Source organism: Bombina bombina, chromosome 2 (genome assembly GCF_027579735.1).
Source record: "Bombina bombina isolate aBomBom1 chromosome 2, aBomBom1.pri, whole genome shotgun sequence".
NCBI lineage: Eukaryota > Metazoa > Chordata > Amphibia > Anura > Bombinatoridae > Bombina > Bombina bombina.
The window spans coordinates 71,230,664-71,257,404 of NC_069500.1; the positions used below are offsets into that span (position 1 = coordinate 71,230,664).

At 39.6% G+C, this 26,741-nt stretch overlaps 1 protein-coding gene across 1 annotated transcript in view; it reads left to right on the plus strand.

Moving 5' to 3' along the window:
- The window catches only part of LOC128648444 (tetraspanin-36), a 53,907-nt gene that overhangs the window by 9,457 nt on the left and 17,709 nt on the right, over nucleotides 1-26,741 (plus strand). The window contains exon 2 of the mRNA XM_053701105.1: nucleotides 17,405-17,596. Coding sequence (XP_053557080.1) covers nucleotides 17,405-17,596 — 192 coding nt within the window. The remainder of the gene's footprint in view (nucleotides 1-17,404; nucleotides 17,597-26,741) is intronic.

The window sequence follows — 26,741 nt, forward strand, 5'->3', positions numbered from 1 at the left end:
AATATAAACCCTTGTTGAACAAACATTTTCTTAAGGTAACCCTCTAATTTTTTATCCATTGGATCTGAAAAAGCACAGCTATCCTCCACTGGGATAGTGGTACGCTTAGCTAAAGTAGAAACTGCTCCCTCCACCTTAGGGACCATTTGCCATAAGTCCCGTGTGGCGGCGTCTATTGGAAACATTTTTCTGAATATAGGAGGGGGTGAGAAAGGCACACCGGGTCTATCCCACTCCTTAGTAACAATGTCAGTAAGTCTCTTAGGTATAGGAAAACGTCAGTACTCGTCGGTACCGCAAAATATTTATCCAACCTACACATTTTTTCTGGGATTGCAACTGTGTTACAATCATTCAGAGCCGCTAATACCTCCCCTAGTAACACACGGAGGTTCTCAAGCTTAAATTTAAAATTTGAAATGTCTGAGTCCAGTTTATTTGGATCAGAACCGTCACCCACAGAATGAAGCTCTCCGTCTTCACGTTCTGCAAACTGTGACGCAGTATCAGACATGGCCCTTGCATTATCAGCGCACTCTGTTCTCATCCCAGAGTGATCACGTTTACCTCTTAGTTCTGGTAGTTTAGCCAAAACTTCAGTCATAACAGTAGCCATATCTTGTAATGTGATTTGTAATGGCCGCCCAGATGCACTCGGCGCTACAATATCACGCACCTCCTGAGCGGGAGATGCAGGTACTGACACGTGAGGCGAGTTAGTCGGCATAACTCTCCCCTCGTTGTTTGGTGAAATATGTTCAATTTGTACAGATTGACTATTTTTTAAAGTAGCATCAATACATTTAGTACATAAATTTCTATTGGGCTCCACTTTGGCATTAACACATATAGCACAGAGATATTCCTCTGAATCAGACATGTTTAACACACTAGCAAATAAACAGCAACTTGGAAATACTTTTCAAAGTAATTTACAAATAATATGAAAACGAACTGTGCCTTTAAGAAGCACAGAAAATATTATAACAGATAAAATAATTAAGTTATAGCATCAATCTTTGTCAGAATATACAGTTTTAGCAAAGGATTGTTCCCCTCAGCAAATGATAACTAACCCAGGCAGCAGAAAAAAATACACAAATAAACGTTTTTTATATCACAGTCAATACAATCAGCACAGCTCTGCTGTAATGATTACTTCCCTCAAAAAAGACTCTTGAGATCCCTGAACTCTGTAGAGATGAACCGGATCATGCAGGAAGAAAATGAACCTCTGACTGAGTTTTTCTGATGCATAGTAAAAGTGCCAAAAATGGCCCCTCCCCCACACACATAACAGTGAGAGGGATCAGTGAACTGCTCTAATTTAAATCAAAACTATTGCCAAGTGGAAAAAAAGTGCCCAAAACATTTTTTCACCCAGTACCTCAGAGAAAAAAACGTTTTTACATGCCAGCAAAAAAACGTTTTACCTCAATAATTAATTGTCATTTAAAACCTATTGCAAGTCCCTGCAAAATAGGTTAAGTCTATGTATACAGTTTAAAAGCCAGAGAAGTACCATTTCCCAGAAAACTGAAGTGTAAAATATACATACATGACAGCCTGATATCAGCTACATCTACTGCATTCAAGGCTGAGTTTACATTATAACGGTATGGCAGGATTTTCTCATCAATTCCATGTCAGAAAATAATAAACTGCTACATACCTCTTTGCAGATTAATCTGCCTGCTGTCCCCTGATCTGAAGTTTACCTCTCCTCAGATGGCCGAGAAACAGCAATATGATCTTAACTACTCCGGCTAAAATCATAGAAAAACTCAGGTAGATTCTTCTTCAAATTCTACCAGAGAAGGAATAACACACTCCGGTGCTATTATAAAATAACAAACTTTTGATTGAAGATATAAAAACTAAATATATCACCATAGTCCTCTCACACATCCTATCTAGTCGTTGGGTGCAAGAGAATGACTGGAGGTGACGTAGAGGGGAGGAGCTATATAGCAACTCTGCTGGGTGAATCCTCTTGCACTTCCTGTAGGGGAGCAGTTAATATCCCACAAGTAATGATGACCCGTGGACTGATCACACTTAACAGAAGAAATTGCATGCTCTATCTAAATCATGAAAGAAAACATTTGGGTTCAGTGTCCCTTTTAATGGAACATGAAACACAACATTTTTCTTTTGTGATTCAAATAGAACATATCATTTTAAACCGCTTTCAAATTTACTTCTATTAACAAACTTGCTTCATTTTCTTGGTATCATTTGTTCAATGAGCAGCAATGCACTACTGGGAGCTAGCTGATCACAGTTGGTGAAGTAATGACAATTGGCAAATATGGTCAGCCACCAATAAGCAGCTAGCTCCCAGTAGTTTATTGCCGCTCCTAAGCCTACTAGGTATGCTTTTTTTTTTACAAAGAATATCAAGAGAACAAAGCAAATTTAAATAGATTTGTTTAAAATTACATGCTGTATATCTGAATCCATGAAAGAAAAAAAAATTGGGTTGTCCCTTTTTAATATGCCATTTCTGATTGAAGCAATGAACCTGTGCTCAGAGCACTGTGACTGTGCAAATGTTTAGGATCTCCTTACCTGATCAAAGGTGTTTTATTTAGAATTAATGAGCCCGCTCTATAGGGTCCTTTTGTAATGAAAGTTAGCAATGTATTGACAATGGGAAGCAAACAGTGATGTTATACAGGAAGGTAATCAGACTGAGATCAGATAAATATAGTGCACATCAAGCCCCTTTCTGATCACAAAGACTGGCCTGTAGTTCCAAAGTACAAAGCACTGCATTGCAAAAGTGTTATAAAATAATTCAACACTATTTGTTTGTCAGCACCAGTTACAAAGTTTTGTAAATCAAGGCCAATTGAGTGATCTACTCCCTGAAAAACCTGCTTGGTTACTTTTGTTGTGGCCAGTTAGTGTTGAGTACATGAGCTTTCCTCCTGATCTAACCAATCACTGAGTAGATTGCAGCTTAAAGGGATATGAAACCCAAATAGTTTTTTTTCTTTCATGATTCAGATAGAGCATGCAATTTTAAGCAACTTTCTAATTTACTCCTGTTATCAATTTTTCTTTGTTCTCTTGGTATTTTTATTTAAAAAAGCAGAAATGTAAGCTTAATGTAGCCACCAATCAGCAAGCTCTACCCAGGGTGCTGAACTACCTAAACTTGCATTCCTGCTTTTTCAATAAAAATACGAAGAAACCGAAAAAAAAAAATGATAATAGGAGTAAATTAGAAAGTTGCCTATCTGAATCATTAAAGAAAAATGTGGGTTTCATATCCCTTTTCATCAAGTTAGCCCTGAGCCACTTAAAGTCTAAAGTTGCCGAGTTTTTTCTTCTTCAGTTTAACTATGTGGGGTCCATTTATTAATGTGCGGACGGACATGATCTGAAATAGTGGATCATGTCTGCCGTACATCGATAAATGCCGACAGCATACGCTGTCAGCATTTGTCATTGCACCAGCAGTTCATACAAATGCCCTTTTCAGGGCAATGGGTAGTTTAGGTTTTTGTTAGGTTTTTTTTAATTTGGGGGGTTGGTTGGGTGGTGGGTTTTACTGTTGGGGGGGTCTTTGTATTTTTTTTTTTTTACAGGTAAAAGAGCTGTTTAACTTAGGGCAATGACCTACAAAAGGCCCGTTTTTAAGGGCTATTGGTTGTTTATTGTAGGCTAGGGTTTTAATTTTATTTTGGGTGCGCTTTTTATTTTTATAGGGCTATTAGATTAGGTGTAATTCTTTTTTTTTTGTGATAATTTCATTTATTTTTTGTAATTTAGTATTTTTTATTTTTTGTAATTAAATACTTTGTAATTTTTATAGTAGCGTTAGGATTTTTTTAATGTGTATTTTAGTTTTCTTTTATTGGTAGTTTAATTTTAGTTTAATAGTTATATTAGTTTAATTGTTGGTTTTAAACTTAGTTTTTTTTAATTTGACAGGTAAGATTTAATTTAAGATCGGGAAATTGTAATTTTAATCTAAAGTTAGGGGGCGTTAGGTTTAGGGGTTACTAGTTTAAATTAGTTTATTGTGATGTGGGGGGCTTTCAGTTTAGGGGTTAATAGTTTAATTTAGTATATTTCATTGAGGGGGCTTGTGGTTTAGGGGTTAATAGGTTTATTATAGTGGTGGTGGTGTAGGGGTTAATAACTTTAGTATAGTGGGGCGATGTGGGTGGACGGCAGATTAGGGGTTAATAATATTTAAATTGTGTTTGTGATATGGAAGGGCGGCGGTTTAGGAGTTAATAACTTTATTATAGTGGTGACAATGTCGGGGAGCGGCAGAATAGGGGTTAATACATTTTATTAGTGGCGGCGATGTTGGGTGCGGCAGATTAGGGGTTAATAACTTTAATATAGTGTTTGTGATACGGGAGGGCCTCGGTTTAGGGGTTAATAGGTAGTTTATGGGTGTTAGTGTACTTTGTAACACTTTAGTTATGAAAACTTTTATGTAACAGTTTTGTTGCGTAAAACTCATAACTACTGCTCTCAGATGGCAGTACGGATCGTGTCGTTATAGGGTGTAACGCAAGTTTTTTTTAGCCTCATCGCAAAACTCATAATGTCAGCGCTATGGAAGTCCCATGAAAAAATGTAATTTTTACGAATGCGGGACTGACGTTGCTTTACAGGCTAAAAGGCTTGCGGTACAGCTATACTGACAAGACTCGTAATGGCTGTGTTGCTGTTTTAACGCTAAAATGGCTATATTTTCAGCGTTAAAAGACGAATGCACAACTCGTAATCTACCTGTAACTGAATTAGTTAATAAAACCCGCTTTATTCAATATTTTATGTTTTGTCACATAAGTTCCACAAGTTAAAATGACATTAGCCAAAAATAAAATACACATGTACACTGCATTAAACAACAATCGGTAACAATTTATTTTAGTTAGTTTAATACATATGACATGTTGCCAGGACAGGTTTACATTAAAAAAGCTAAGATATGCCTCAATTGTAATTTCCATTTGTAAATTTTCATCACACAAATATTTTTTTAAATATTTTGGACAATCATCTATACTCTTAAAATTAGCTTTTTAATCCCAGTTTTTTAAGAGCCTTTCTACAGCTGGCGTTAGAGAGAACCATATTGTAGGCACATGCAGAAGAATTTCAGTCCATTCCACATCAACAAATTCAAAAAGTTACATTCTCTGTCTTCTTTTAGCAGAAACTGAAAAATGGATATACGATTTCAGTACCAACACTTCAATATCTATATCTAAAACTTCACATTCATGTTTTATGGCATTATGAATAACAAGATTTTAACAATTGGCCTGAAGAATTCTTTCATTGCTATCATTGAGCAGTTTCATAACAGGACAATGCTTCCCATACATAATTCACATTAGCACTATCGGCGCACTATGCAGATTTATTCTTTATACTCAAATTGTGTGAATTTGTAACAAACTATGGACACCTTTTGCAGTTTCATTTTCCTGTTCAATAAAATCCAACAATTTGTTTTGGATTCCATTGAAGTGGTCAAGGTCAAAGTATCTTATTACAATTGGAAACATTTTTCTATTTTTGTGATTGAAAGAATCTAGTGCTAAAGAAAAGTATACAATTTTTAAGGGGATTACTTAAAGGGACACTGAACCCAATTTTTTTCTTTTGGGATTCAAATAGAGCATGCAATTTTAAACAACTTTCTAATTTACTCTTATTATCAAATTGTCTTCATTCTCTTGGTATCTTTATTTGAAATGCAAGAATGTAAGTTTAGATGCCGGCCCATTTTTGGTGAACAACCAGGGTTGTTCTTGCTGATTGGTGGATAAATTCATCCACCAATAAAAAAGTGCTTTCCATATTTCTGAACCCAAAAAATAACTTAGATGCCTTCTCTTTCAAATAAAAAAAGCAAGAGAACGAAGAAAATCTGATAATAGGAGTAAATTAGAAAGTTGCTTAAAATTGCATGCTCTATCTGATGTACGAAAAAAATATTTTTTGGCTTCAATGTCCCTTTAAAATGCAAACACAATCTTTTACACTCCTTTGTGCCAAAACATTCTTTACTATAATTTTGGTTTTGTTTGCCCACAAGACATCTTTTAGAAGCATCAGTCGCCAGACATCCCCTTTGAAAGTTTAATGCCACATTCCATGGTGCTATAGCTTAGGTTATGTTTCACAGTAGGCAAACAAGTGCAAGCTCTCCAGCTACAGCCTTCCTTTCTATGCTATTTATATTAAAGGGACACTGTACCCAAATTTTTTCTTTTGTAATTCAGAAAGAGCATGCAATTTTAAGCAACTTTCTCATTTACTCCTATTATCAATTTTTCTTTGTTCTCTTGCTATCATTATTTGAAAAAGAAGGCATCTAAGCTTTTTTTTTTTGTTTCAGTACTCTGGACAGCACTTTTTTATTGGTGGATGAATTTATCCACCAATCAGCAAGGACAACCCAGGTTGTTCACCAAAAATGGGCCGGCATTTAAACTTACATTCTTGCATTTCAAATAAAGATACCAAGAGAATGAAGAAAATTCGATAATAGGAGTAAATTAGAAAGTTGCTTAAACTTTCATGCTCAATCTGAATCGCGAAAGAAAATGTTTGGGTACGGTGTCCCTTTAAAGTTAGGAGTATGGCTGGCTCTATAATTGGACCAGATGGGACAATGGATCCCAGGCAGCACATGTCAGGGGCAGCACATGGGGAAAGCATATTCTGGATATTAGTGTTTTTTAAAGAGACATTAAATTGATATAGTGTCCAACTGCTTGGCTTCATGTTAATTTTTAATCTGCTGAACTTTAATCTATGATACAACTGCATTTGGTTGGGTTTAGACTGTAGTGTGTAGAGAGCTGGGAGGCAACATTTTATTATTGGACCCAGGCAGCACAATGTCTTGAGCCAGCCCTGGTTTAGGAGAATGGAAAAAATTTAAGATTGTAGATTGTAGGTGAATTTTTGGCGTCCTGCTCTTTGGTCTTGTGACCTAAAAGAAATCAAAGAGACGATTACAGTCTTCAACTTAGTCATTTTAAAGTCTTACCTTAGATTAAGCTGCAAATAGCCCCTGTACGGTACCCCTTTCTATATTATGCAGCAGGAACAGTAAAAAGTTTATTTTAAAAGGAATATAGTTCTAGCCACATTAAAATGGCTGCAAAGCTCCTCCCACTGATGACATCACGATCTGGGCTGCATCTAGGCACTCTGTTGAATCCACCGACCTAGTGAGCCTTTTGTGACAATAACCAAGGTGTAGACTGTCACTTTTAGTTAAACTTATAATTAAAAAAACAAATTATAGCATGTGTCTCTCACATAAACAAATGTATAACTAATATTTTAACTGCAGTTTGCGAATTTTGTTCACATTCATTTTTCCACCATGTACAATACTGAATTCACAATTGCAGATGAAGCATTTTATTTTGTATTTATTAGACTACACTGGTCCAACCCACCAATAAGTATCTTTACACTTTGATAGATAGGTACACATACACTTTTTCTCCTTTTTTTTGTAAAGGTTCTCTCTCTCACTCACTCACTCACTCACTCACAAACTCACACACGTGCAAAGATATATGTACAAATTCAAGTATTAATAATCATTTATAAAATAAAAGCATATCATGACTTCTAGAAATACAAATACACATTAATTTATGTGAAAGTATCATATAACAGATTTTTTTTGTATAACAAATAAGTATAAAAATAAGTTTCCATGAGATATTGTTTGTTGAGGTATAAATGTAGCTATTTCTTGGACATTAACAGTGGAAAAATAAGATTAGCTTTAGAGAAATGTGCTTGTTCATGGACAGTAATGAAATGGTATAAATAAAGTTGGGAAAAAACTGAATAACCGCAACATTGATGACTGTTAGTGAACAACAGTGCGATGCTTTTCGCACCGTACTTGACGCACGTGTTTTTGACGGCTTTTTTGATAAATAAGGGTATTGTATTCAGATCCGCGTCAGCGATGTCTGGCGAGCGTATTGACGCCGCCGAATGCACTGAGATTAATGCTTTTATAAATATAACCCCTGGACTCATTGCTGGCCAGTTCAGGACTTGCAAGTTCTATGTATAGTGCGAGCTGACACATTTGTACCCTGTGTCTGAAGGTCAGCTTGAATGTGTCTGAAAGTTAATCAAGGTTCTTTATCCACCATTCGAACAATCCTTCCATGCAATCTATGATCAATTTTTCTCTTTCGTCCGCGTTCAGGGAGATTAGCTACAGTGCCATGAGCTACAAACTTCTTGACAACGTTGTGGACACAGGAACATCAAGATCTCTGGAGATGGACTTGTAACCTTGAGATTATCCATGCTTTTCTACAATTTTTGTTCTTAAATCCTCAGACAATTCTTTGCTGCTCTTTCTCTTCTCCATGCTCAGGCGTGGCACACAGAGACAAACAACAGAAAGGTTGAGTACATTTTTCACCATTTTAACTGGTTGCCGGTGTGATTTCTATATTGCAACAATGTAGTATGAAACACAGCACTCACTGCACAGCCAGGAACAGGTTCACCAAACCCAGCATCAGTATGAAGAAAACAGAAATGTTCCAGCGGGTGCAAAAAAGACCTTTTATTGTGCAAACAGGGATATGATAAAGCAACGTTTCAGGCCCACAATTGGCCCTTTCTCAAGCCTGAAACGTTGCTTTATCATATCCCTGTTTGCACAATAAAAGGTCTTTTTTGCACCCGCTGGAACATTTGTGATTTCTATATTGTCAGCGCCTGTTAATTGATACAGGTGAGTTTAATTACAAATTACAGGATCATCACAAACTTAGAATGTAATTATTTCTTACAATTTTGAGAAGGTGCCAATAATTTTGTCAAGTCCATTTTTTGAGTTTTGCGTGGAATGTGTCAGATTTGGCTTTTTTTCTCCACTTTTTTTGTGTCATTTCAATACAAACAAAAGAAATCAACATGAGAAGCGTAAACATTTGTAATTGCAAGCGCAAAGTGGTGCAGGGGTACATATTTTTGGCCATGACTTTGGCAACATCTGAGTTGTTTTTTCATATTCTGTGATGCAGCAAACAAACAATTAGAAACCACTGAACTTTCTCTTACCTGAAATGTACCAGATAGAGCTTCTGCAGAGCATGACGGTATAATCCACCTAAGCTGCTCTGGAATCCGTACTTTGATAACATTTAGAATCGTAGGATGCGATCCGACCAATGCACAGAAAAACTTCAGTTTTCTTTGCTTGTTTTTTTCTATTATAAGACAAGAAGATCAGATAAAATTTCTAAGTGAAATCTACATAATCTTCTGCAATTCACAATCAATCAATTTTATCATTGCACTTTTACCAGCAACACATAGTCAAAGTTTGCTCCAGAGGAGCCGTGTAATACTGGGGTCTATGAGCCAATGACAAGAGATATATGTGCAGCTAGCTCCCAGTAATGCTTACTTCTCCTTAACCTATCTAGGTATTGCAACAAAGAATAGAAAAAGAACAAAGCAAATTTGATAAGAGGTAAATTGTAAAGTTGTTTACAATTTCATGCTTTGAATCATGAAAGAAAAACTTTGTTTTTCATATATCAGTCCCACAGTGTTGTTACAAGTTTGACTACACAAGAATAAATATGTTTTACATACTGACTACTGAGTGACCCTCCTCTACCTACAAAAAGGCACTGCAAAATATTTAAAAGCAGTCACAAATTCCCCTAAAGTTTGCAAATATAAACTATATAATGCAATGGCAGGCAGCTTAAAGGGACAGTATACACCAATTGTAACTTATCTGCTGTTATAGACACTACTATAAAGAATAATATGCACAGATACTGATCTAAAAATCCAGTATAAAACCTTTTAAAAACTTACTTAGAAGCTCCCAGTTTAGCATTGCTGATGAGGTTAGGCTGGGACACCCACTAAAAGGGGCTGGCAAAGCAAAAAGAGCAGTTACCCCCCCCCCCCTGCCCTGCATACAAAAAGACCCAATACACAACAAGGAGTCTGTAGACTTCATTATACATCCAAAGCTTTGGGGCTTGGTTAGGAGTCTGAACATCAGTGCAATGTTATTTAAAAATAAGCAAAACTATACATTTTTTATAAAAACCCTCTGATGGGCAATATAAATGGATCATCTACAAAACATTTATGCAACGAAAAATCTATTGTACAATGTAGTTAAAAGTTATGGGCAATCTTCGCAACCACTTAAAGTGATGGTAAATCCTAGCGTTTTTGAAATGCTAGGATTTACCATTGGAACAAATAAAGGGGACTTTCATTCATGAAGTATAAAGTACTTCATGCTGAAAGCTCCGTCCTTCATTTATTCCAAGCAATCCCTGCACTGAGCTGCTAAGTCTGCCCACCGGCAGAACGCTATCTTCGATATTTGGCTGAGAGGTGACATTTACACCTCTTAGCCAATAGCCTTGCAGGAAATCCTTAGGTATTCAGAGTGGGAACTCAGGAGAGAGAAGGAAGAGGCTTAAAAAAACAACTTAGTCAATCAGTCTGAGCGTCATGCCGGGACTTGGGAGAAACGTCAAATTATAGCAAATAAATACAAAAAATATGGGTACATTTACAGGATAACCTGGGAAAAACGTGAGGGTTGGCAACTCTCGCTGGCATGGGTACCTAAGCATGGGGCCTTTACCCATATCACTGTTTTTTTTTTATAAAAGAGAAAAAAGAAACAAAACAGCAGGTGGCCATTTCTTTGCTACATGCACAATAGTCATGAAGTTCCATGCGATCCGTGCAGTAAACTTTGTGTCTGTACTGGATAATCCAAAATAATCACCAAGTATATTACATTTGCCTTTGATAAATGTAACTTGGTGACCCTGGCATAAGCAATAGGGACACAAACTGGACCACCTCCCTGCAGATTTTCTATATCGTGCTCATTTACTGTCAGATGTTCCCTTTTTAGACTTCGAGATATTCTTGTAGTTGTTGCTATAAAGGACAAAATGGATTTGTTTCCCTTTTTCTTGTTTTGTGCAACTAGAGGAACTAATTTGGCTGTGTATCAATGTGAAAGTAATAGTACTGAGATGTCAACAATTGACTACTTCTCTATATTGGCCTAGATCACAAGTGTAGCGCTAATTTGTTGTGCTCCCACAAACGGGCAAATTTGCAAGTGGCTGGTTATTGCTACTTGGAACTCGTGGTAGCAATTAGTGCTGATAAAATTAACCAGAGATCAGATCTCCTGCTTAATTTTAAAAAATGTCCACCAAATGCCCCCAAAATCAAGTGTAATATACTTTATTAAAAAATAAAGATAGTCGCATCTTTATTTTGTAATAAAGTAACTGCACTTAGTAGTTTTTGGTGGCTAAAATTGGCGGCTGTAGGGTGTTATTTTCCTCCCTTGAATCAATGCCTCTTTTAATACATGCTAGTATCTTATTAGCCTTTGAAGCTGCTGCCCTGCATTGTGCACCCATCTTTAGCTTATTATCTATTACTACCCCTTAATCCCTTTCCTCCTGTGTTTGGCTAAGTCTTGTCCCATTTAAATAATACGTTGCCTGCTTATTTTTACTTCCAAAATGTAGAACCTTGCATTTTCCCGTATTAAATCTCATTTTCCATTTACTTGCCCTTACTTCTAAGTTTTGCAGGTCCCTTTGTAACGAAAGTTTATCCTACTCTGATCTAATGACCTTACTTAACTTAGTATCATCTGCAAAAATAGAGATGTCGCTATTTAATCCTAGCTCCAAGTCATTTATAAAAATATTAAAAACAATAGGGCCCAGCACTGATCCCTGGGGTACTCCACTGATTACCTTTGTCCAATTGGAGTATGATCCATTTACTACTACTCGTTGCTCCCTATCTTTTATCCAGTTATTTATCCACAAACTAACATTTTCAGCTACTCCCAGTCCCTTAATTTTGTGCATTAATCTCTCATGTGGCACTGTATCAAATGCCTTTGCAAAATCTAAGTATATCACATCAACTGCTTCCCCTTTATCTATATTTTTACTTACTTCCTCATAGAATCTAATTAGATCAGTTTGACATGATCTATTTCTCATAAAACCATGCTGATTAGAACTCCTAATCTTGTTTACACGAATATGCTCATCAATATAATCCTTTATAATCCCTTCAAATATCTTCCCCACTATTGATGTCAGACTAACTGGTCTATAGCTTCCTGGATCATCCCTACTTCCCTTTTTGAAGAGTGGCACCACATTAGCTTTACGCCAATCCTTGGGTAGTGCTCCTATAGAAATCCTATTACCCTGTCCTGCAGCTGCTACTGACTATTACTAATCTTGCTATACCCTATATAGTGCTCCTATAGAAATCCTATTACCCTGTACTGCAGCTCCTACTGACTCTTTATTACATATCTCACTGCCTACTGCACACTGAGTCCTGGAGAATCCCATAGTACCAAGAGGATGCAATTTGAAAAAAAAAAGCTGCTAAGTAGGAGCTGATGCCTAAAAAAAGTGTGCACATTAAGTGATCTTTTTTTGGCTCCGCCCTTTAGTGGCTCCGCGCTCACCCATGGCCGGTACTTTTTTGAGGAAAAGGTGGCAACCCTAGATGGCTGTAAGAAATATTTGGAGGCTGTTGTTGTTGCCATGGGTTGTACAACCAAATGTCCGGGGAGGGTGCCTTTAAATGATGTCCAGGCCATGTAGAGATTTCACAAAAGAACCAAGACATGTTAGTTGAAAAAGCATCTTCTTTTTTTGTTGAATAGCTTTGAAAATCCAATTAATGCATTTTTATAATACAAAGTAGATACATTTAAATTATTTCTAAAGATATTGTACAAAATATTCAAGGGTGCCAGTAATGTTGACTGGAAATGTGCATATGCCCCTGAACCATTAAAATCTTTTACTGTAGAAATGTTTTTGTTAATGCAAATATACTGTATATTGCAAACATGTTTGTGTTCAAACCTCAAATGCATTCATGCACATTTTAATGTTTACTGTTATGTGCCTTTAATCAAGACAAACCCACCAAGTTAAAGGGACAGTCTACTCCAGAATTTTTATTTTTTAAAGGGTTAGATAATCCTTTTATTGCCCAATCTCCAGTTTTGCATAACCAACAAGGTTATATTAATACACTTTTTACCTCTGTGATTACTTTGTATCTAAGCCTCTGCAGACTACCCCCTTATTTCAGTTCTTTTGACAGACTTGCATTTTATTCAATCAGTGCCCTCTCATAAATAACTCCACGGGCATGAGCACAATGTTTTCTATGTTACACATGAACTAATGCCCTCTAGCTGTAAAAAAACTATGAAATGCATTAAGATAAGAGGCGGCCTTCAAAGAAGCCAATACAGGAGTTAAGAGTATCACACAGAAAGTATATAGTTTTGTTACATAAATAAGGTAAAACTTAAAGGGATGTGAAACCCAACACATTTTTTCACTTTTATTTTAAACAACTTTCCATTTTACTACTTTTTATCTATTGTTTGCTTTGTTCTCTTAGTATTTTTTGTTGAAGATCATAGTTTGGTTCAAAAAGGCATAGACAACTTCCCAGTGTTGTGTGTGAGCAGGCTGGTGCCTGGTGGGTTCTAGATGTTGCAGGTATATGGGTTTATTTGGGCCCTGACATCTCACTGTACCTGAAGCATGTTGGCTTAGACAAAGCATAATGTTACTTTTCATGCTCACACCTAGTCACTTATCTTGTGCCATGGTTTATTTGTACTAGGAACTGAAATGTTTACATTTATTCTTGATATTCTGTTAGCATAGTATTCCCATTTTAAAGGCCAGTAAAGTCAAAATTAAACGTTCATGACTCAGATAATTTTCAACAGTTTTTTTTTTTAAATTTTACTTTCATTATCTTATTTTCTTTGTTCTTTTGGTATCCTTTGTTGAAAAGCATACCCAGGTAGGCTCAGAAACAGCAATGCACTACTGGGAGTTAGCTGCTAATTGTTGGCTGCATATATATGATTCTTGTTATTGGTTCACCAAATGTGTTCAGCTAGCTCCCAGTAGTGCATTGCTGCTCCTTCAATAAAGGATACCTAGAGAATTAAACACATTTGATAATAGAAGTAAAATGGAAAATGATATGTTCTGTCTGAATCATGACAGAAAAATATTCCTTTAAGTACTTCACTGCACAAAATCTTCCCACAAAAGCATGCAAAATTGTCAGGACTTTGATATTGCAAAACAAATAATGATTGATCACTGCAATTTTGTTCTGCTACATTCGTTTTATGAAAAATAGGATCAACAATCCCCAGAGGGTGCGCTGGTGCTTAGATATTAAATACAGTTCTGAGACGCCGAACTTGATGGCAGCACTCCCGAAAGTAATCCAGATGGATTCTTGGCTGTAGAGAAGGGAGAAAAGAGAGAGGCACCAAACATAAAACAGTATCGTGGATCCGACCAAATATGGCTCACAAAACTCCCCCCCCCCCCCCCCCGTGGTTCCAGATACAAGCGGAGCGGCACGAGTTGCGTGCCTCTATCAGCAGATCGGGACTGTTCTGAGTCGCCCAACAGACACACCAGGGCTGGTACATGTCACACGGTGACCTCCAATCGGCAGCGGGTAGTTCCGTTAGGCTCTGACTAGCAAAAATCCGCTGTCGGTACTGGTGGCAGAAATCAAAGTAGGAAACAGGATTTCCCACTGCACTGTCAGACCCCGGGCTTTTAGCAGCCGCCGTCTACCTAAAGGAAGCGAACGAGTTTTGACTACGCTTCCTTTAGGTAGACGACGGCTGCTAAAAGCCCGGGATCTGACAGTGCAGTGGGAAATCCTGTTTCCTACTTCGATTTCTGCCACCAGTACCCACAGCGGATTTTTGCTAGTCGGAGCCTAACGGAACTACCCGCTGCCGATTGGAGGTCACCGTGTGATGTATACCAGCCCTAGCGTGTCTGTCGGGCGACTCAGAACAGTCCCGATCTGCTGATAGAGGCACGCAACTCGTGCCGCTCCGCTTGTGAGTATCTGGAACCACGGGGGGGAGTTTTGTGAGCCATATTTGGTCGGATCCACGATACTGTTTTACATTCGTTTTATATATTATATGGGTTATTTAAGCTTGTGTTTATATTTTTTGGGGTGTTTGTCAGATTTTCTTTAAAAGTAAGTAGTACATTATTTTATTTTCCCTTCTTCAAAGGCTGAATGGTTTTGTTTTCTAGTAGAGATAAATCATATATTATTTAGTCTACACATTTTATGCTTTATTGATGTGCTTCCCCTCTTGTACTGACAGTTTGTACAGAATTCCACACTATGATTTTGTACCCCCTCCCTTACCAAACATTCTTACGTGACTTCCCCCAACCCTTCCTCAATGTATCCTTGATTTGTATCTTCCAATAGTGAAAAATAATCCCTTCTGACCTGTTAACTACCCTTAGACATTAAAACAGGAAATATGTGACAATATATGCTGGGAGTCATATGACTCAGTGTGTGACAAAGCTAAATGTGTCTGTAGAACTTTAAAAGATTAACTTATCAGCAGAACCTGCATCTTGTTTGCTGCAACTGTTTTTCAAAGGTCAATCTACATCCACATTGATGTGCTTCCCCTCTTGTACTGACAGTTTGTACAGAATTCCACACTATGATTTTGTACCCCCTCCCTTACCAAACATTCTTACGTGACTTCCCCCAACCCTTCCTCAATGTATCCTTGATTTGTATCTTCCAATAGTGAAAAATAATCCCTTCTGACCTGTTAACTACCCTTAGACATTAAAACAGGAAATATGTGACAATATATGCTGGGAGTCATATGACTCAGTGTGTGACAAAGCTAAATGTGTCTGTAGAACTTTAAAAGATTAACTTATCAGCAGAACCTGCATCTTGTTTGCTGCAACTGTTTTTCAAAGGTCAATCTACATCCACAAATTTCCTTTTAAGGGCCCTTGGTAGTTTATTCTAGATTAGGCTTTTTTTTTTATAAAGGGCATTAGAATAGTAATAATCTTTATTTTTTTTTTGGATAATTTCGTTTTTTTATTTTTTTGTGATTTTAGTGTTTTTTTTTTATTTTTGTAATGTTAGGTTTTAGTGTAAGGTAGCTTAGGTTTTATTTCACAGGTAAGTTTGTATTTATTTTAGCTAGGTAGTTAGTAAATAGTTAATAACTATTTACTAACTAGTCTACCTAGTTAAAATAAATACAAACTTGCCTGTGAAATAAAAATAAAACCTAAACTAGCTACAATGTAACTATTAGTTATATTGTAGCTAGCTTAGGCTTTATTTCACAGGTATGTATTTAGTTTAAATGGGTATTATTTAGTTAATAATAGTAACTTTTAATTTAGATCTAATTTCATTATGTTTGTGTTAGAGGGTGTTAGGGTTAGGGATTAATATAGTTTAATTTAGGTTGTTGCGATGTGGGGGGCTGGTGGTTTAGGGGTTAATAGGTTTATTTAGTTAATAATTGTAAGTTTAATTTAGATCTATTTTAATTATGTTAAAGTTAGGGGGTGTTAGGGTTACGTTAATGTTAGGGGTTAATAGTTTAATTTAGGTTGTTTTGCAATGTGGGGGTTAATAGTTTTATTTAGTGGTAGTGATGTGGGAGGTCAGAGGTTTAGGGGTTAATATCTTTATTTAGGTGGCGGCGATATTGGGAGTGGCAGAATAGGGGTTAATAACTTTAATATCGTTGCAGAGATGTTCGGGTGCAGCGGATAAGGGGTTAATAACTTTAGTATAGTGGTGGCAGATTAGGGGTTAATACCTTTATTTAGGTGGCGGCAATATCGGGATCGGCAGATTAGAGGTTAATAACTGTTGGCAGGCGATGTCAGGGGCAGCACATTAGGGGTGTTTAGACTCGGGGTTTATGTTAGGGTGTTAGGTTTAAACTGTCTCTTCTTTTTTCCCATAGACATCAATGGGGCTGCGTTACGGAGCTTTTGTTTCTGCGATCGCAGGTGTTAGACTTTTTTTTTTGTCGGCTCTCCCCATTGATGTCTATGGGGAAAGCGTTCACGAGCACGTCAAACACAGTGCTTGTTTTGTGTGCGGTATGGAGCTTACAATCTCCATATTGCATGCGCAAGCAGTGTTTTTCAAAACTTGTAATGGCAGCGCTATACGGGGTTAAATAACTCCACTTTTGTTGCGTTCCTTATTTTCCCTATAGTGCTCAAAACTCGTAATCTAGGTGAAAGTTACAAAAGGGACACAACAAATTTTTTTTTTTTTTTCTCTACGTTGGTTTTCAAATGTAACTAAATATATTTAAAGAAGAGGAACAAACTGCTTTTAGCCATAAACCGCTATTTAACTCCACGGTAAACTAGTAAATGCACATAATTCGTCATTACGTTTGTTGCTATTGATTAATATGTTGATGCACATATTTGTTTTTCAGGCTGCTGCTGCTGCATTGTGCTATGTTGGTGCAACTCTTATTGCAACTTACAGAAGCTATGAAGACTTCCTGTCGAACACGTATGTGATGCTACCTGCAGTGATTATTCTAGGAGTAGCTGCTGTTACTTTCATTATTGGGATCCTTGGCTGCTGTGCCACCCTTAAGGAATCCTGCTTTGGCATGGGATGTGTGAGTATTCTGTCTGAAGCTGTACTAATGCACGAGCACAGGTGTCTTCTGATGATCACATGACTTGCTTTTGGGACTCTCATGTGATGTGTTGTGTCCAAGTTACAGGTTGCATCAAACAAACAGGCGGTACCCAAGTTCCTTATTCATCCGATTCTTTAGCTCAGATTAGGTTTTAATGACCGGCACTATTATACAGATAAGCTGTTTTTGGGAAAGGTTGGATTAAGACATCTGAGTTTTACAGAAGGAGTTTGTACAATTTACAAAAACTGTCATTGCCATTTCTTTTAAGCTAAAAAACAAACAAAAAAACAACTTTTCTTATAAAATATTTATTTATGACCTAACAGTATTATGTAGGGTTTAGTCATGTGAGGATGATGCGTTGGAAGAAATCATTGAGTTATCTCGGGAATCCTCTGGCAGCCTTAGAAAATTCGGTCATCAAAGATTTCGCTTCACAAATGAAGTGAAGATTGCGCTTCACAAATGAATAGGTGGGCATTTTGTATAATTATTATTTTCTACTTATTAGGAAAACAACTGGATTGTTATGTGTACAATTTTACTAAATACAAAGGTGCTGATTTATTAAGCAGCGGATGCTGTTTATTCCATGCGATTCTTCGGGCTCGCCGGAAACAGGAGTTAAGAAGCAAGCGGTCTTAAGACCGCTGCTCCTTAACTCATCCACCACCTCTTGAGGTGGCGGACTGCAATCATCCCGATCAGATATGATTAGGATGATTGACACCCCCAGCTAGCGGCTGATTGGCCGCAAATGTGCAGGGGACGGCATTGCACATAACCCCCATATTAGGCACTACGTTCTGCTTAAATAAATACGTGACACAAGAATATGGGTTATAAAGTCTGCAGCTTTCTTTATTGAACACAATAAATAAAATAGCCATATAATTGCCAAATAATAAACCATTAAACATTTCCATAAAACCCCAGGGTGCTTGCCCAGCCACAAAACGTATCCTTCCATACTACTGAGAAGAGCACGCCCCTTAATCCAAATTCTCCCCTACCAATCAATCAGGAGGTACCAACAATCCCCATTCTCATCAAAGCCACCAGAAAATAGGCAAGCTCCCCTGCCAGCACCCCCAAGCTGCGACATTAAACAAACCCTAGAAAAGAAAAAAGGGGAGGAATGGCGGGAGCTTCTCCTTGCACATTCCGGTCTTGAAATGTACCTCACTTCCGCTCTCCTCCTCAACCTATTTTCATGTATTCCAGCCTACTGGTCTTAAGATGACCCCTCCACTTGGTCTACATGGGGTCACGAACCCTTACTTCAAGGTTTTCATTCAGGGTTCTCTAGCATTTCACTAGAAATGCTTGTGCAATGCTGTCGGCATTTAGCGATGTAGGGGGGGACATGATTTGAGAGATATATATATATATATATATAGTAAAGCAAATACATACACCCCCCAATGGGTCTTCTAAAAACATTAAAAAAACTACTTGTGCCTGCCCTAAGCTATAACGTACTACAAAAAGCTAAAATGTACAGCGTGAAACATCTGTAAATAAATATGATTGGCTGATCATGATCACAGTGCTGTCTTCTTTTTGATGATTTTGTGCGCGTGTAGAACGTTTGAAAACACTGCTCCCTTTTCTCACCTACTTTTCAAATATTCAGGCGATGCTTTACAATATTCTCCCCATATGATGATCAGCACCTAACAATCACTCTCTCTTCTAACCTTTTTAATCTTTCCTATGGCTTATTGTATCACTTCCTTCCTAGATTCAATAAAACCTGTGAAACTAATATCTCACTGCAAGGACACAACATAAAAATTTGCAAAATTCATAAAGATTTGTACATGCCCCTTTACACATCCGCAACTTGCACTCTACATTTTTATGAATGGAGCAGCAGCTGCCTGGTAACCGTTCAATTCTGCACATTTCACTCTGAGGGAAAACCAACATCAAAAAAACTTTCAAAATGTCACAGAACAAAGTAATTTAAAAAAAAAAAAACACTCCCTTGATAAAACCATTCTTGAAAATGGTTAAAGACAAATAAAAAAGTAAAAATGAGGCAACTTTATCAGCTTTGAAATAGCGAGACAGAACTGTGAGACGAGATTTCAATCTAAAGGGGAGGAGAGTCCACGGCTTAATTCATTACTATTGGGAATTAAGAACCTGGCCACCAGGAGGAGGCAAAGACACCCCAGCCAAAGGCTTAAATACCTCCCCCACTTCCCTCATCCCCCAGTCATTTGTTGCCTTTCGTCACAGGAGGATGGCAGAGAAGTGCCGGAGTTTCGGAGTAGTCTCTTATGCAGGGTAGTACTCTTCGCATTGGGATCAGAGTTTTAAATAGTCTTGTCAGCCTTTAAGTGAGAGCCTTGGGAGATGCAGGGGGAGAGTCTTTCTGCAAAACCATCCCGACTCATATTAACAGCTTCACAAGCAATCAGCGTTGACTAGTTTCGCTGCCTGCTTTCTACACTCGAGTCCATGTCAGGAGCGAGGCTACTAACCTGTCACACTTGAAGGGCCGTGTTCCTGTTCCACGGCATAGATTCTGGTAAGATTGTTTCATTTTCTATTAATATGATAACATAGAAGACAGGGTCACAGTGTGGCCCCTTTTTATCTTTACAGAATCAATGGTTAATATTCCTGGTAAGGGGATTATTGAACAGGGGAGGGGTTTATACATGATATTGTTTATTGTATCATTGCTGCGTTATGTGCGAGATGAGGCTCAGGCAATGTGTGGAACTTTCGGGTTACTGGCGGGAAATTTACATGGCCATTTTTTGGCACGTTTTCCCTAGTGCAGGGGCGGTCCTGCAAGGCACGCCATGTGACTGGGTGTGGCTATCTCTCTTCTGTTGAAATGTGACGCAAGGAGACGGAACGGTTTCTGGAGTCCGGTTCCTAGGAGGTGGTGAGTGCCCCGGCCATTGGCGGTATAAGGGTGACCTTTTGTAAATTAAGTTAGTCTATCAACAGCGCAAGCTATGGAGGACTCTGATGTGTTAGAGGGCTCTCCCTCTTTAACAAAGTCTCATTCCTGTGTTTATTGTGAGGAGGTTCTGGTAGATCAACCTGCTCAACTATGTTCCACATGCCTTGATAAAGTCACAACATCTAAATGTAAACGGATGTCTAGTACTACTGAGCCGTCCATCTCTGAGGGTTCTTCATCCCGTGAGGTGCATTCCCTGCATTAATCTCTGATTGCACATGCAGTGCCTTGGGTCCAACAGTTACTCCTTCGGGAGAGATTCGTTGGCCGTCAGACTTTGTGGACCAACTGGAATCGGCGGTTTCAAAAGTGATCCATGCCTTACCACGTTCTGCTAAGCGCAAGCGTAATGTGTATCATGGCGGCCCGGCCCAGGGTTTGTCTTCGCCAATGGTTTATCCAGAGGTTCTATACGATGACGAGGCCCACTGCGACTCTTTGGAGGAGGCCCCTTCTGGGTCGGAGTCCGTGTCATCTAAACCTCCGGCTGCGGAGGAGCCTGGTTATAGGTTTAGGATGGAAAATTTGCATTTTCTGCTGTGGCACGTGTTTGCTACTCTGGAGGTTCCGGAACCTAAGATCCTGGAGGAACCTGCTACAAGGTATACGAGGACAGGGTAGTGCCTCAGACTTTCCCGGTTCCCGTTAAAGGACCAGTAAACACAGTAGATTTGCATAATCAATAAATGCAAGACAATACAATAGCATTTACTCTGAATTTCAAATGTGTAGTAGATTCTTTTCTAACACATTTCAAAGTTATGTATATTTCCACTCCCCCTGTACCATGTGATAGCAATCAGCCAATCACAAATGCATATACGTATAGTCTGAGTTCTTGCACATGCTCAGTAGGAGCTGGTGACTCAAAAAAAGTGTAAATATAAAAGACTGTGCATATTTTTTTTAATGGAAGTAAATTGGAAAGTTGTTTAAAATTACATGCTGTATCTGAATAATGAAAATTTAATAAAACATGAGTGTCCCTTTAAGATGGCAAATATTATTAAAGGGACACTCAGGTCAAAATTAAACTTCATTATTCAGATAGAGCATGCAAATTTAAACAACTTTCCAATTTACTTCCATTAACAAAATGTGCACAGTCTTTTTATATTTACACTTTTTGAGTCAGCAACTCCTACTGAGCATGTGCAAGAATTCACAGCATATGCGTATATGCATTTGTGATTGGCTGATGGCTGTCAAATGATACAGGGGGAGTGGAAATAGACATAATTTATTTAACAAAAATCTACTTCTCATTTGAAGTTCAGACTAAGTGCTATTCCATTGTCTTCTTATCATGCATTTGTTGATTATGCAAATCTACTGTATTGACTGGTCCTTTTAAGAATGAATGGGAGCGTTTGGCTTCATCCTTTTCCCCTTCTTCTTTTAAAAAACTGTTCCCCATTGCGGACTCTAAGCTTGAGCTGTGGGGGACCATTCCCAAGGTGGATGGGGCTATCTCTATGCTCGCAAAGCGGACAACTATTCCCCTTGAAGATAGTTTGTTGTTTAAAGAGCCCTTGGATAAAAAGCTGGTAAACATGTTGAGAAAGATGTTTCAGCACACAGGGTTTGTTTTTTCAGCCAGCAGCGGCCATTGTGATGGTCACCAGAGCTGAGACATATTGGTGTGACTCCCTGTGTGAAATGGTCGAAGGGGAGACATCCATCGACGAGATACAGGAGAAGATTGAGGTGCTGAAGGTTGTCAATTCTTTCATCTGTGATGCCAATATGCTAATGATTTGCCTGAATGCTAAGGTGTCAGGTTTTTCTGTTTTAACGCGCAAGACTTTGTGGCTAAAATCTTGGTTTGCGGACATGACCTCCAAGTCGAGGCTGTTGTCTCTGCCCTTTCAAGGAAAGATCCTGTTTAGTCCAGGATTGGATTCGATCATATCCACGGTTATGGGAGGCAAGGGAGCTTTCTTACCGCAGGATAAGAAGGCTAAGCCCAAGGGATCTACTTTTTGTCCCTTTCGTGCGGACAAGGCCCAGCGCCAGCAGGCCTCCACAAAAGCGGATCAGTCCAAAGGTTCTTGGAAGCTGGCTCAATCTTGGCCCGCTGACACTAAATCGGCATGTAGGGGCGGCCCCCGACCGTTCTCCGGATCACGTAGGGGGCAGATTATCTCTCTTCTCAGACACATGGTTGCAGGACGTTCAGGACCCTTGGGTTCTAGAAATTGTCTTACAGGATAAGGTTCAGATCCCATCCGCCCGAGGGCAGATTCCTCCTGTCAAACCTGTCTTCAAGACCAGAGAAGAGAGAGGCTTTCCTAGAGTGTGTGAGATCTCGCCTCTCTCGGGGTTATCATACCAGTACCCCTAGCAGAACGGGGTCTAGGGTACTATTCCAACCTTTTTGTGGTTCCAAAGAAGGAGGGCACTTTCCGCATGATTCTGGACCTAAAATGTTTTTAAACAAGTTTCTGAGTGTTCCATCATTCAAAATGGAAACAATCAGATCTATTCTGCCCCTAGTTCAAGAGGGACAGTTCATGACGAGTATAGACATGAAGGATGCTTACCTTCATGTGCCAATTCACTTCAAGTTCCTAAGATTTGCATTTCTGGACCAACACTTCCAGTTTGTGGCCCTTCCTTTTGGTCTGGCTACGGCCCCAAAAGTCTTCACGAAGGTTCTGGGGGCGCTGCTTGCAGTGGCCAGATCCAGGGGCATTGTGGTGGAGCCTTACCTGGACGACATCCTAATTCAGGCCCCGTCGCTCAGCCTCACAGAGGATCATTCGAGGGCTCTTCTTCTTTTGCTTCAATCTCACGGTTGGAAGATCAACTTAGGAAAGAGTTCCCTGGTTCCCAGCAACAGGGTTAAGTTCCTGGGCACAATAATAGACTCTATTATTATTATCATTTATTTGTATAGCGCCGCCAAATTCCATAGCGCTGGGTACAATGATGGGGGTATACAATGACAAAGATCTGTGATACAATACAAAACATAACAAGACTAAACAAATCTAGCACAGGATGAAGAGGGCCCTGCTCCGGAGAGCTCACAGTCTATAGGTTTAGGGTGCAGAGACATAAGGTTGGGGTAGCTTGTTACATCGGTTGTATTTGCAGCAGTGAGTCAGGCAGTTCATGTACATGTATTAGCTTGGTTCGGATGCGGGATGGAGGAGAGATGGTAAGCCTCTCTGAATAGGTGGGATCTTCTGAAGCTATACAAGGTTGGAGACAGTCTGATGGAGCGGGGTAGAGAGTTCCAGAGGACAGGAGCAGCACGTGCGAAGTCTTGGAGGCGGGAGTGGGATGTAGAGATAACAGGAGTGTAGAGACGTAGGTCAGAGTTTGATCGAAGAGGACGGGATGGGGAGTATTTCACGATGAGAGAGGAGATATAGTTGGGAGTTAGACTGTTGAGTGCTTTGTAAGTTAGGGTTAATACTTTAAACTGTATTCTGGAGTGTATGGGGAGCCAGTGTAGAGACTGGCAGAGCGGAGCAGCTGATGTAGATCGTCGACTTAGGTGGATGAGTCTAGCAGAAGCATTCATAATAGATTGGAGGGAGGAGAGGCGGTGTTTTGGAAGGCCATTTAAGAGTAGATTGCAATAATCAATGCGTGACAGGATGAGGGAATGAATAAGTATTTTTGTAGTGTTTTGAGTAAGGAAGGGACGAATTCTGGAAATGTTGCGTAGGTGTGAACGGCAGGATTTGGTAAGCGTTTGTATATGTGGGTTGAATGTGAGTTCTGAGTCTAGTGTGACCCCAAAGCAGCGGAACTGGGGTGAGGTGTTGAGAATAGAGTCTCCAACCATCAGAGAAATCTCAGGTATCGGATGTCTCGAAGAGGGGGGAATAAGAAGCAGCTCAGTTTTGGACAGATTGAGTTGGAGGTAGTGTGAAGACATCCAAGAGAAAATTGCAGAGAGGCAGTCAGAAATCTGGTTGAGTAAAGAGGGAGAGATATCAGGAGAGGAAAGATAGATTTGGGTATCATCAGCATATAGGTGGTACTGGAATCCAAAGGAGGCTATAAGTTTTCCAAGGCAGGATGTATAAAGAGAGAAAAGCAAGGGACCCAAGACAGAGCCTTGCGGTACTCCAACTGAGAGAGGCATAGGATCACAAGATGTGTTGTTAAAGGAAACTGAAAACGAGCAGTTTGAAAGATATGATGCAAACCAGGAGAGGGCTGTGTCTCGGATGCCAAATGAATGTAGTATTTTTAGGAGGAGAGGATGGTCAACTGTGTCAAAAGCTGCGGACAGGTCAAGAAGAATTAGTAATGAGTAATGGCCTTTTGCTTTGGCTGATAACAGGTCATTTGTTACTTTAGCAAGAGCGGTTTCTGTTGAGTGTTTAGGGCGGAAACCAGATTGTAGTGGATCAAGTAAGGAGTTAGTTGTGAGAAATTGAGTTAGCCGATTATAGACTAGTCGTTCCAATAATTTTGAAGCAAAGGGAAGTAAGGAGACTGGTCGATAGTTAGAAGGCGTGGAGGGGTCAAGCGAGGGCTTTTTTAGGATTGGTATGATTGTCGCATGCTTGAATGTGTCAGGAAATGTGCCAGCAGTGAGGGATTGGTTAAAGAGATAAGTTAGGGTAGGGGTTAGTGAAGCAGAGAGAAGGGGAATAAGTCGTGAAGGAATAGGGTCAAGTGGGCAGGTTGTGAGATGAGCCGAGGATAGGAGTGCAGAGACTTCTTCCTCTGTTACAGGAGGGAAATAGCATAGATTTTTGTTAATAGAAGGGGTGGAGAAGATAATTCTCACGGACCAGCGGCACCGGAAACTCGCGTCCTCATGTCTTGCCCTTCAGTCCTCCACAAGCCCGTCGGTGACTCAATGTATGGAGGTGATAGGTCTCATGGTGTCAAGCATAGATGTCATCCCATTTGCCAGGTTCCATCTCAGACCTCTTCAATTGTGCATGTTGAGACAGTGGAACAGCGATCATTCAGATCTATCACAAATGATATCCATGGATGCTCGGACTCGGAACTCCCTCTCTTGGTGGATCCATCCGGAGCAACTGTCCATGGGGACATGCTTCTTGAGACTGTCCTGGGAGATTGTGACCACGAATGCCAGTCTGACTGGATGTGGAGCTTTTTGGGGTGCTAGGATGGCACAAGGAAAGTGGTCCAGGGAGGAGTCTCTCCTTCTGATCAACATCCTAGAACTATGAGCGATTTACAATGCTCTGAAAGCTTGGCCTTCTCTGGAGTCAGTCAGTTTCATCAGATTCCAGACCGACAACATTACCTCGGTGACTTACATCAACCATCAGGGGGGTACAAGGAGTTTCCTCACAATGAGGGAGGTGTCTCGGACTCTGGAGTGGGTGGAGTCCCACGACTGCTCACTCTAAGCGATTCACATTCCAGGTGTGGACAACTGGGAAGCAGACTTCCTCAGCAGACAATTCTTCCATCTAGGGGAATGATCTCTTCACTCAGAGGTGTTTTGCGGAGATTTGTCACAAATGGGGAACGCCAGAGATAGATCTCATGGCGTCCAGACACAATTGCAAGCTACCTCAATATGGGTCGAGATCCAGGGATCCCCAGCCAGAGCTGATAGATGCCTTAGTGGTTCCTTGGGGATTCAGCCTAGCTTATATTTTTCCACCGCTTCCACTTCTGCCTCGAGTAGTGGCACGCATCAAACAGGAGCGGGCCTCTGCCATTCTGATTGCTCCTTCATGGCCATGGAGGACGTGGTTTGCGGATCTGGTGGGGATGTCATCCTCTCCGCCGTGGAGGCCGTGGAGCCTCCACGGCCATGAAGTGGAGGCTGACTGCGTGGAGATTGAACGCCTAGTCTTAGCCAAGAGATGCTTTTCTGAAAGTGTGATTGATACTCTAATTCAGGCAAGGAAGCCAGTCGCTCGTTGCATCTACCATAAGGTGTGGAGAACATGCTTGTCCTGGTGTGAGAAGCATGGATATCCTTTGCATAAAGTGAAGGTATCCAGGATTCTGGCCTTTCTCCAAGATGGTTTGGAGAAGGGTCTTGCCGCTAGTTTTTTAAAGGTACAGATTTTGGCATTATCAGTTTTGTTGCATAGGAAACTCGCTGAGCTCCCTGACATCCAATCTTTTGTTCAGGCTCTGTCTAGAATCAGGCCTGTCTTTAGACAGTCGGCT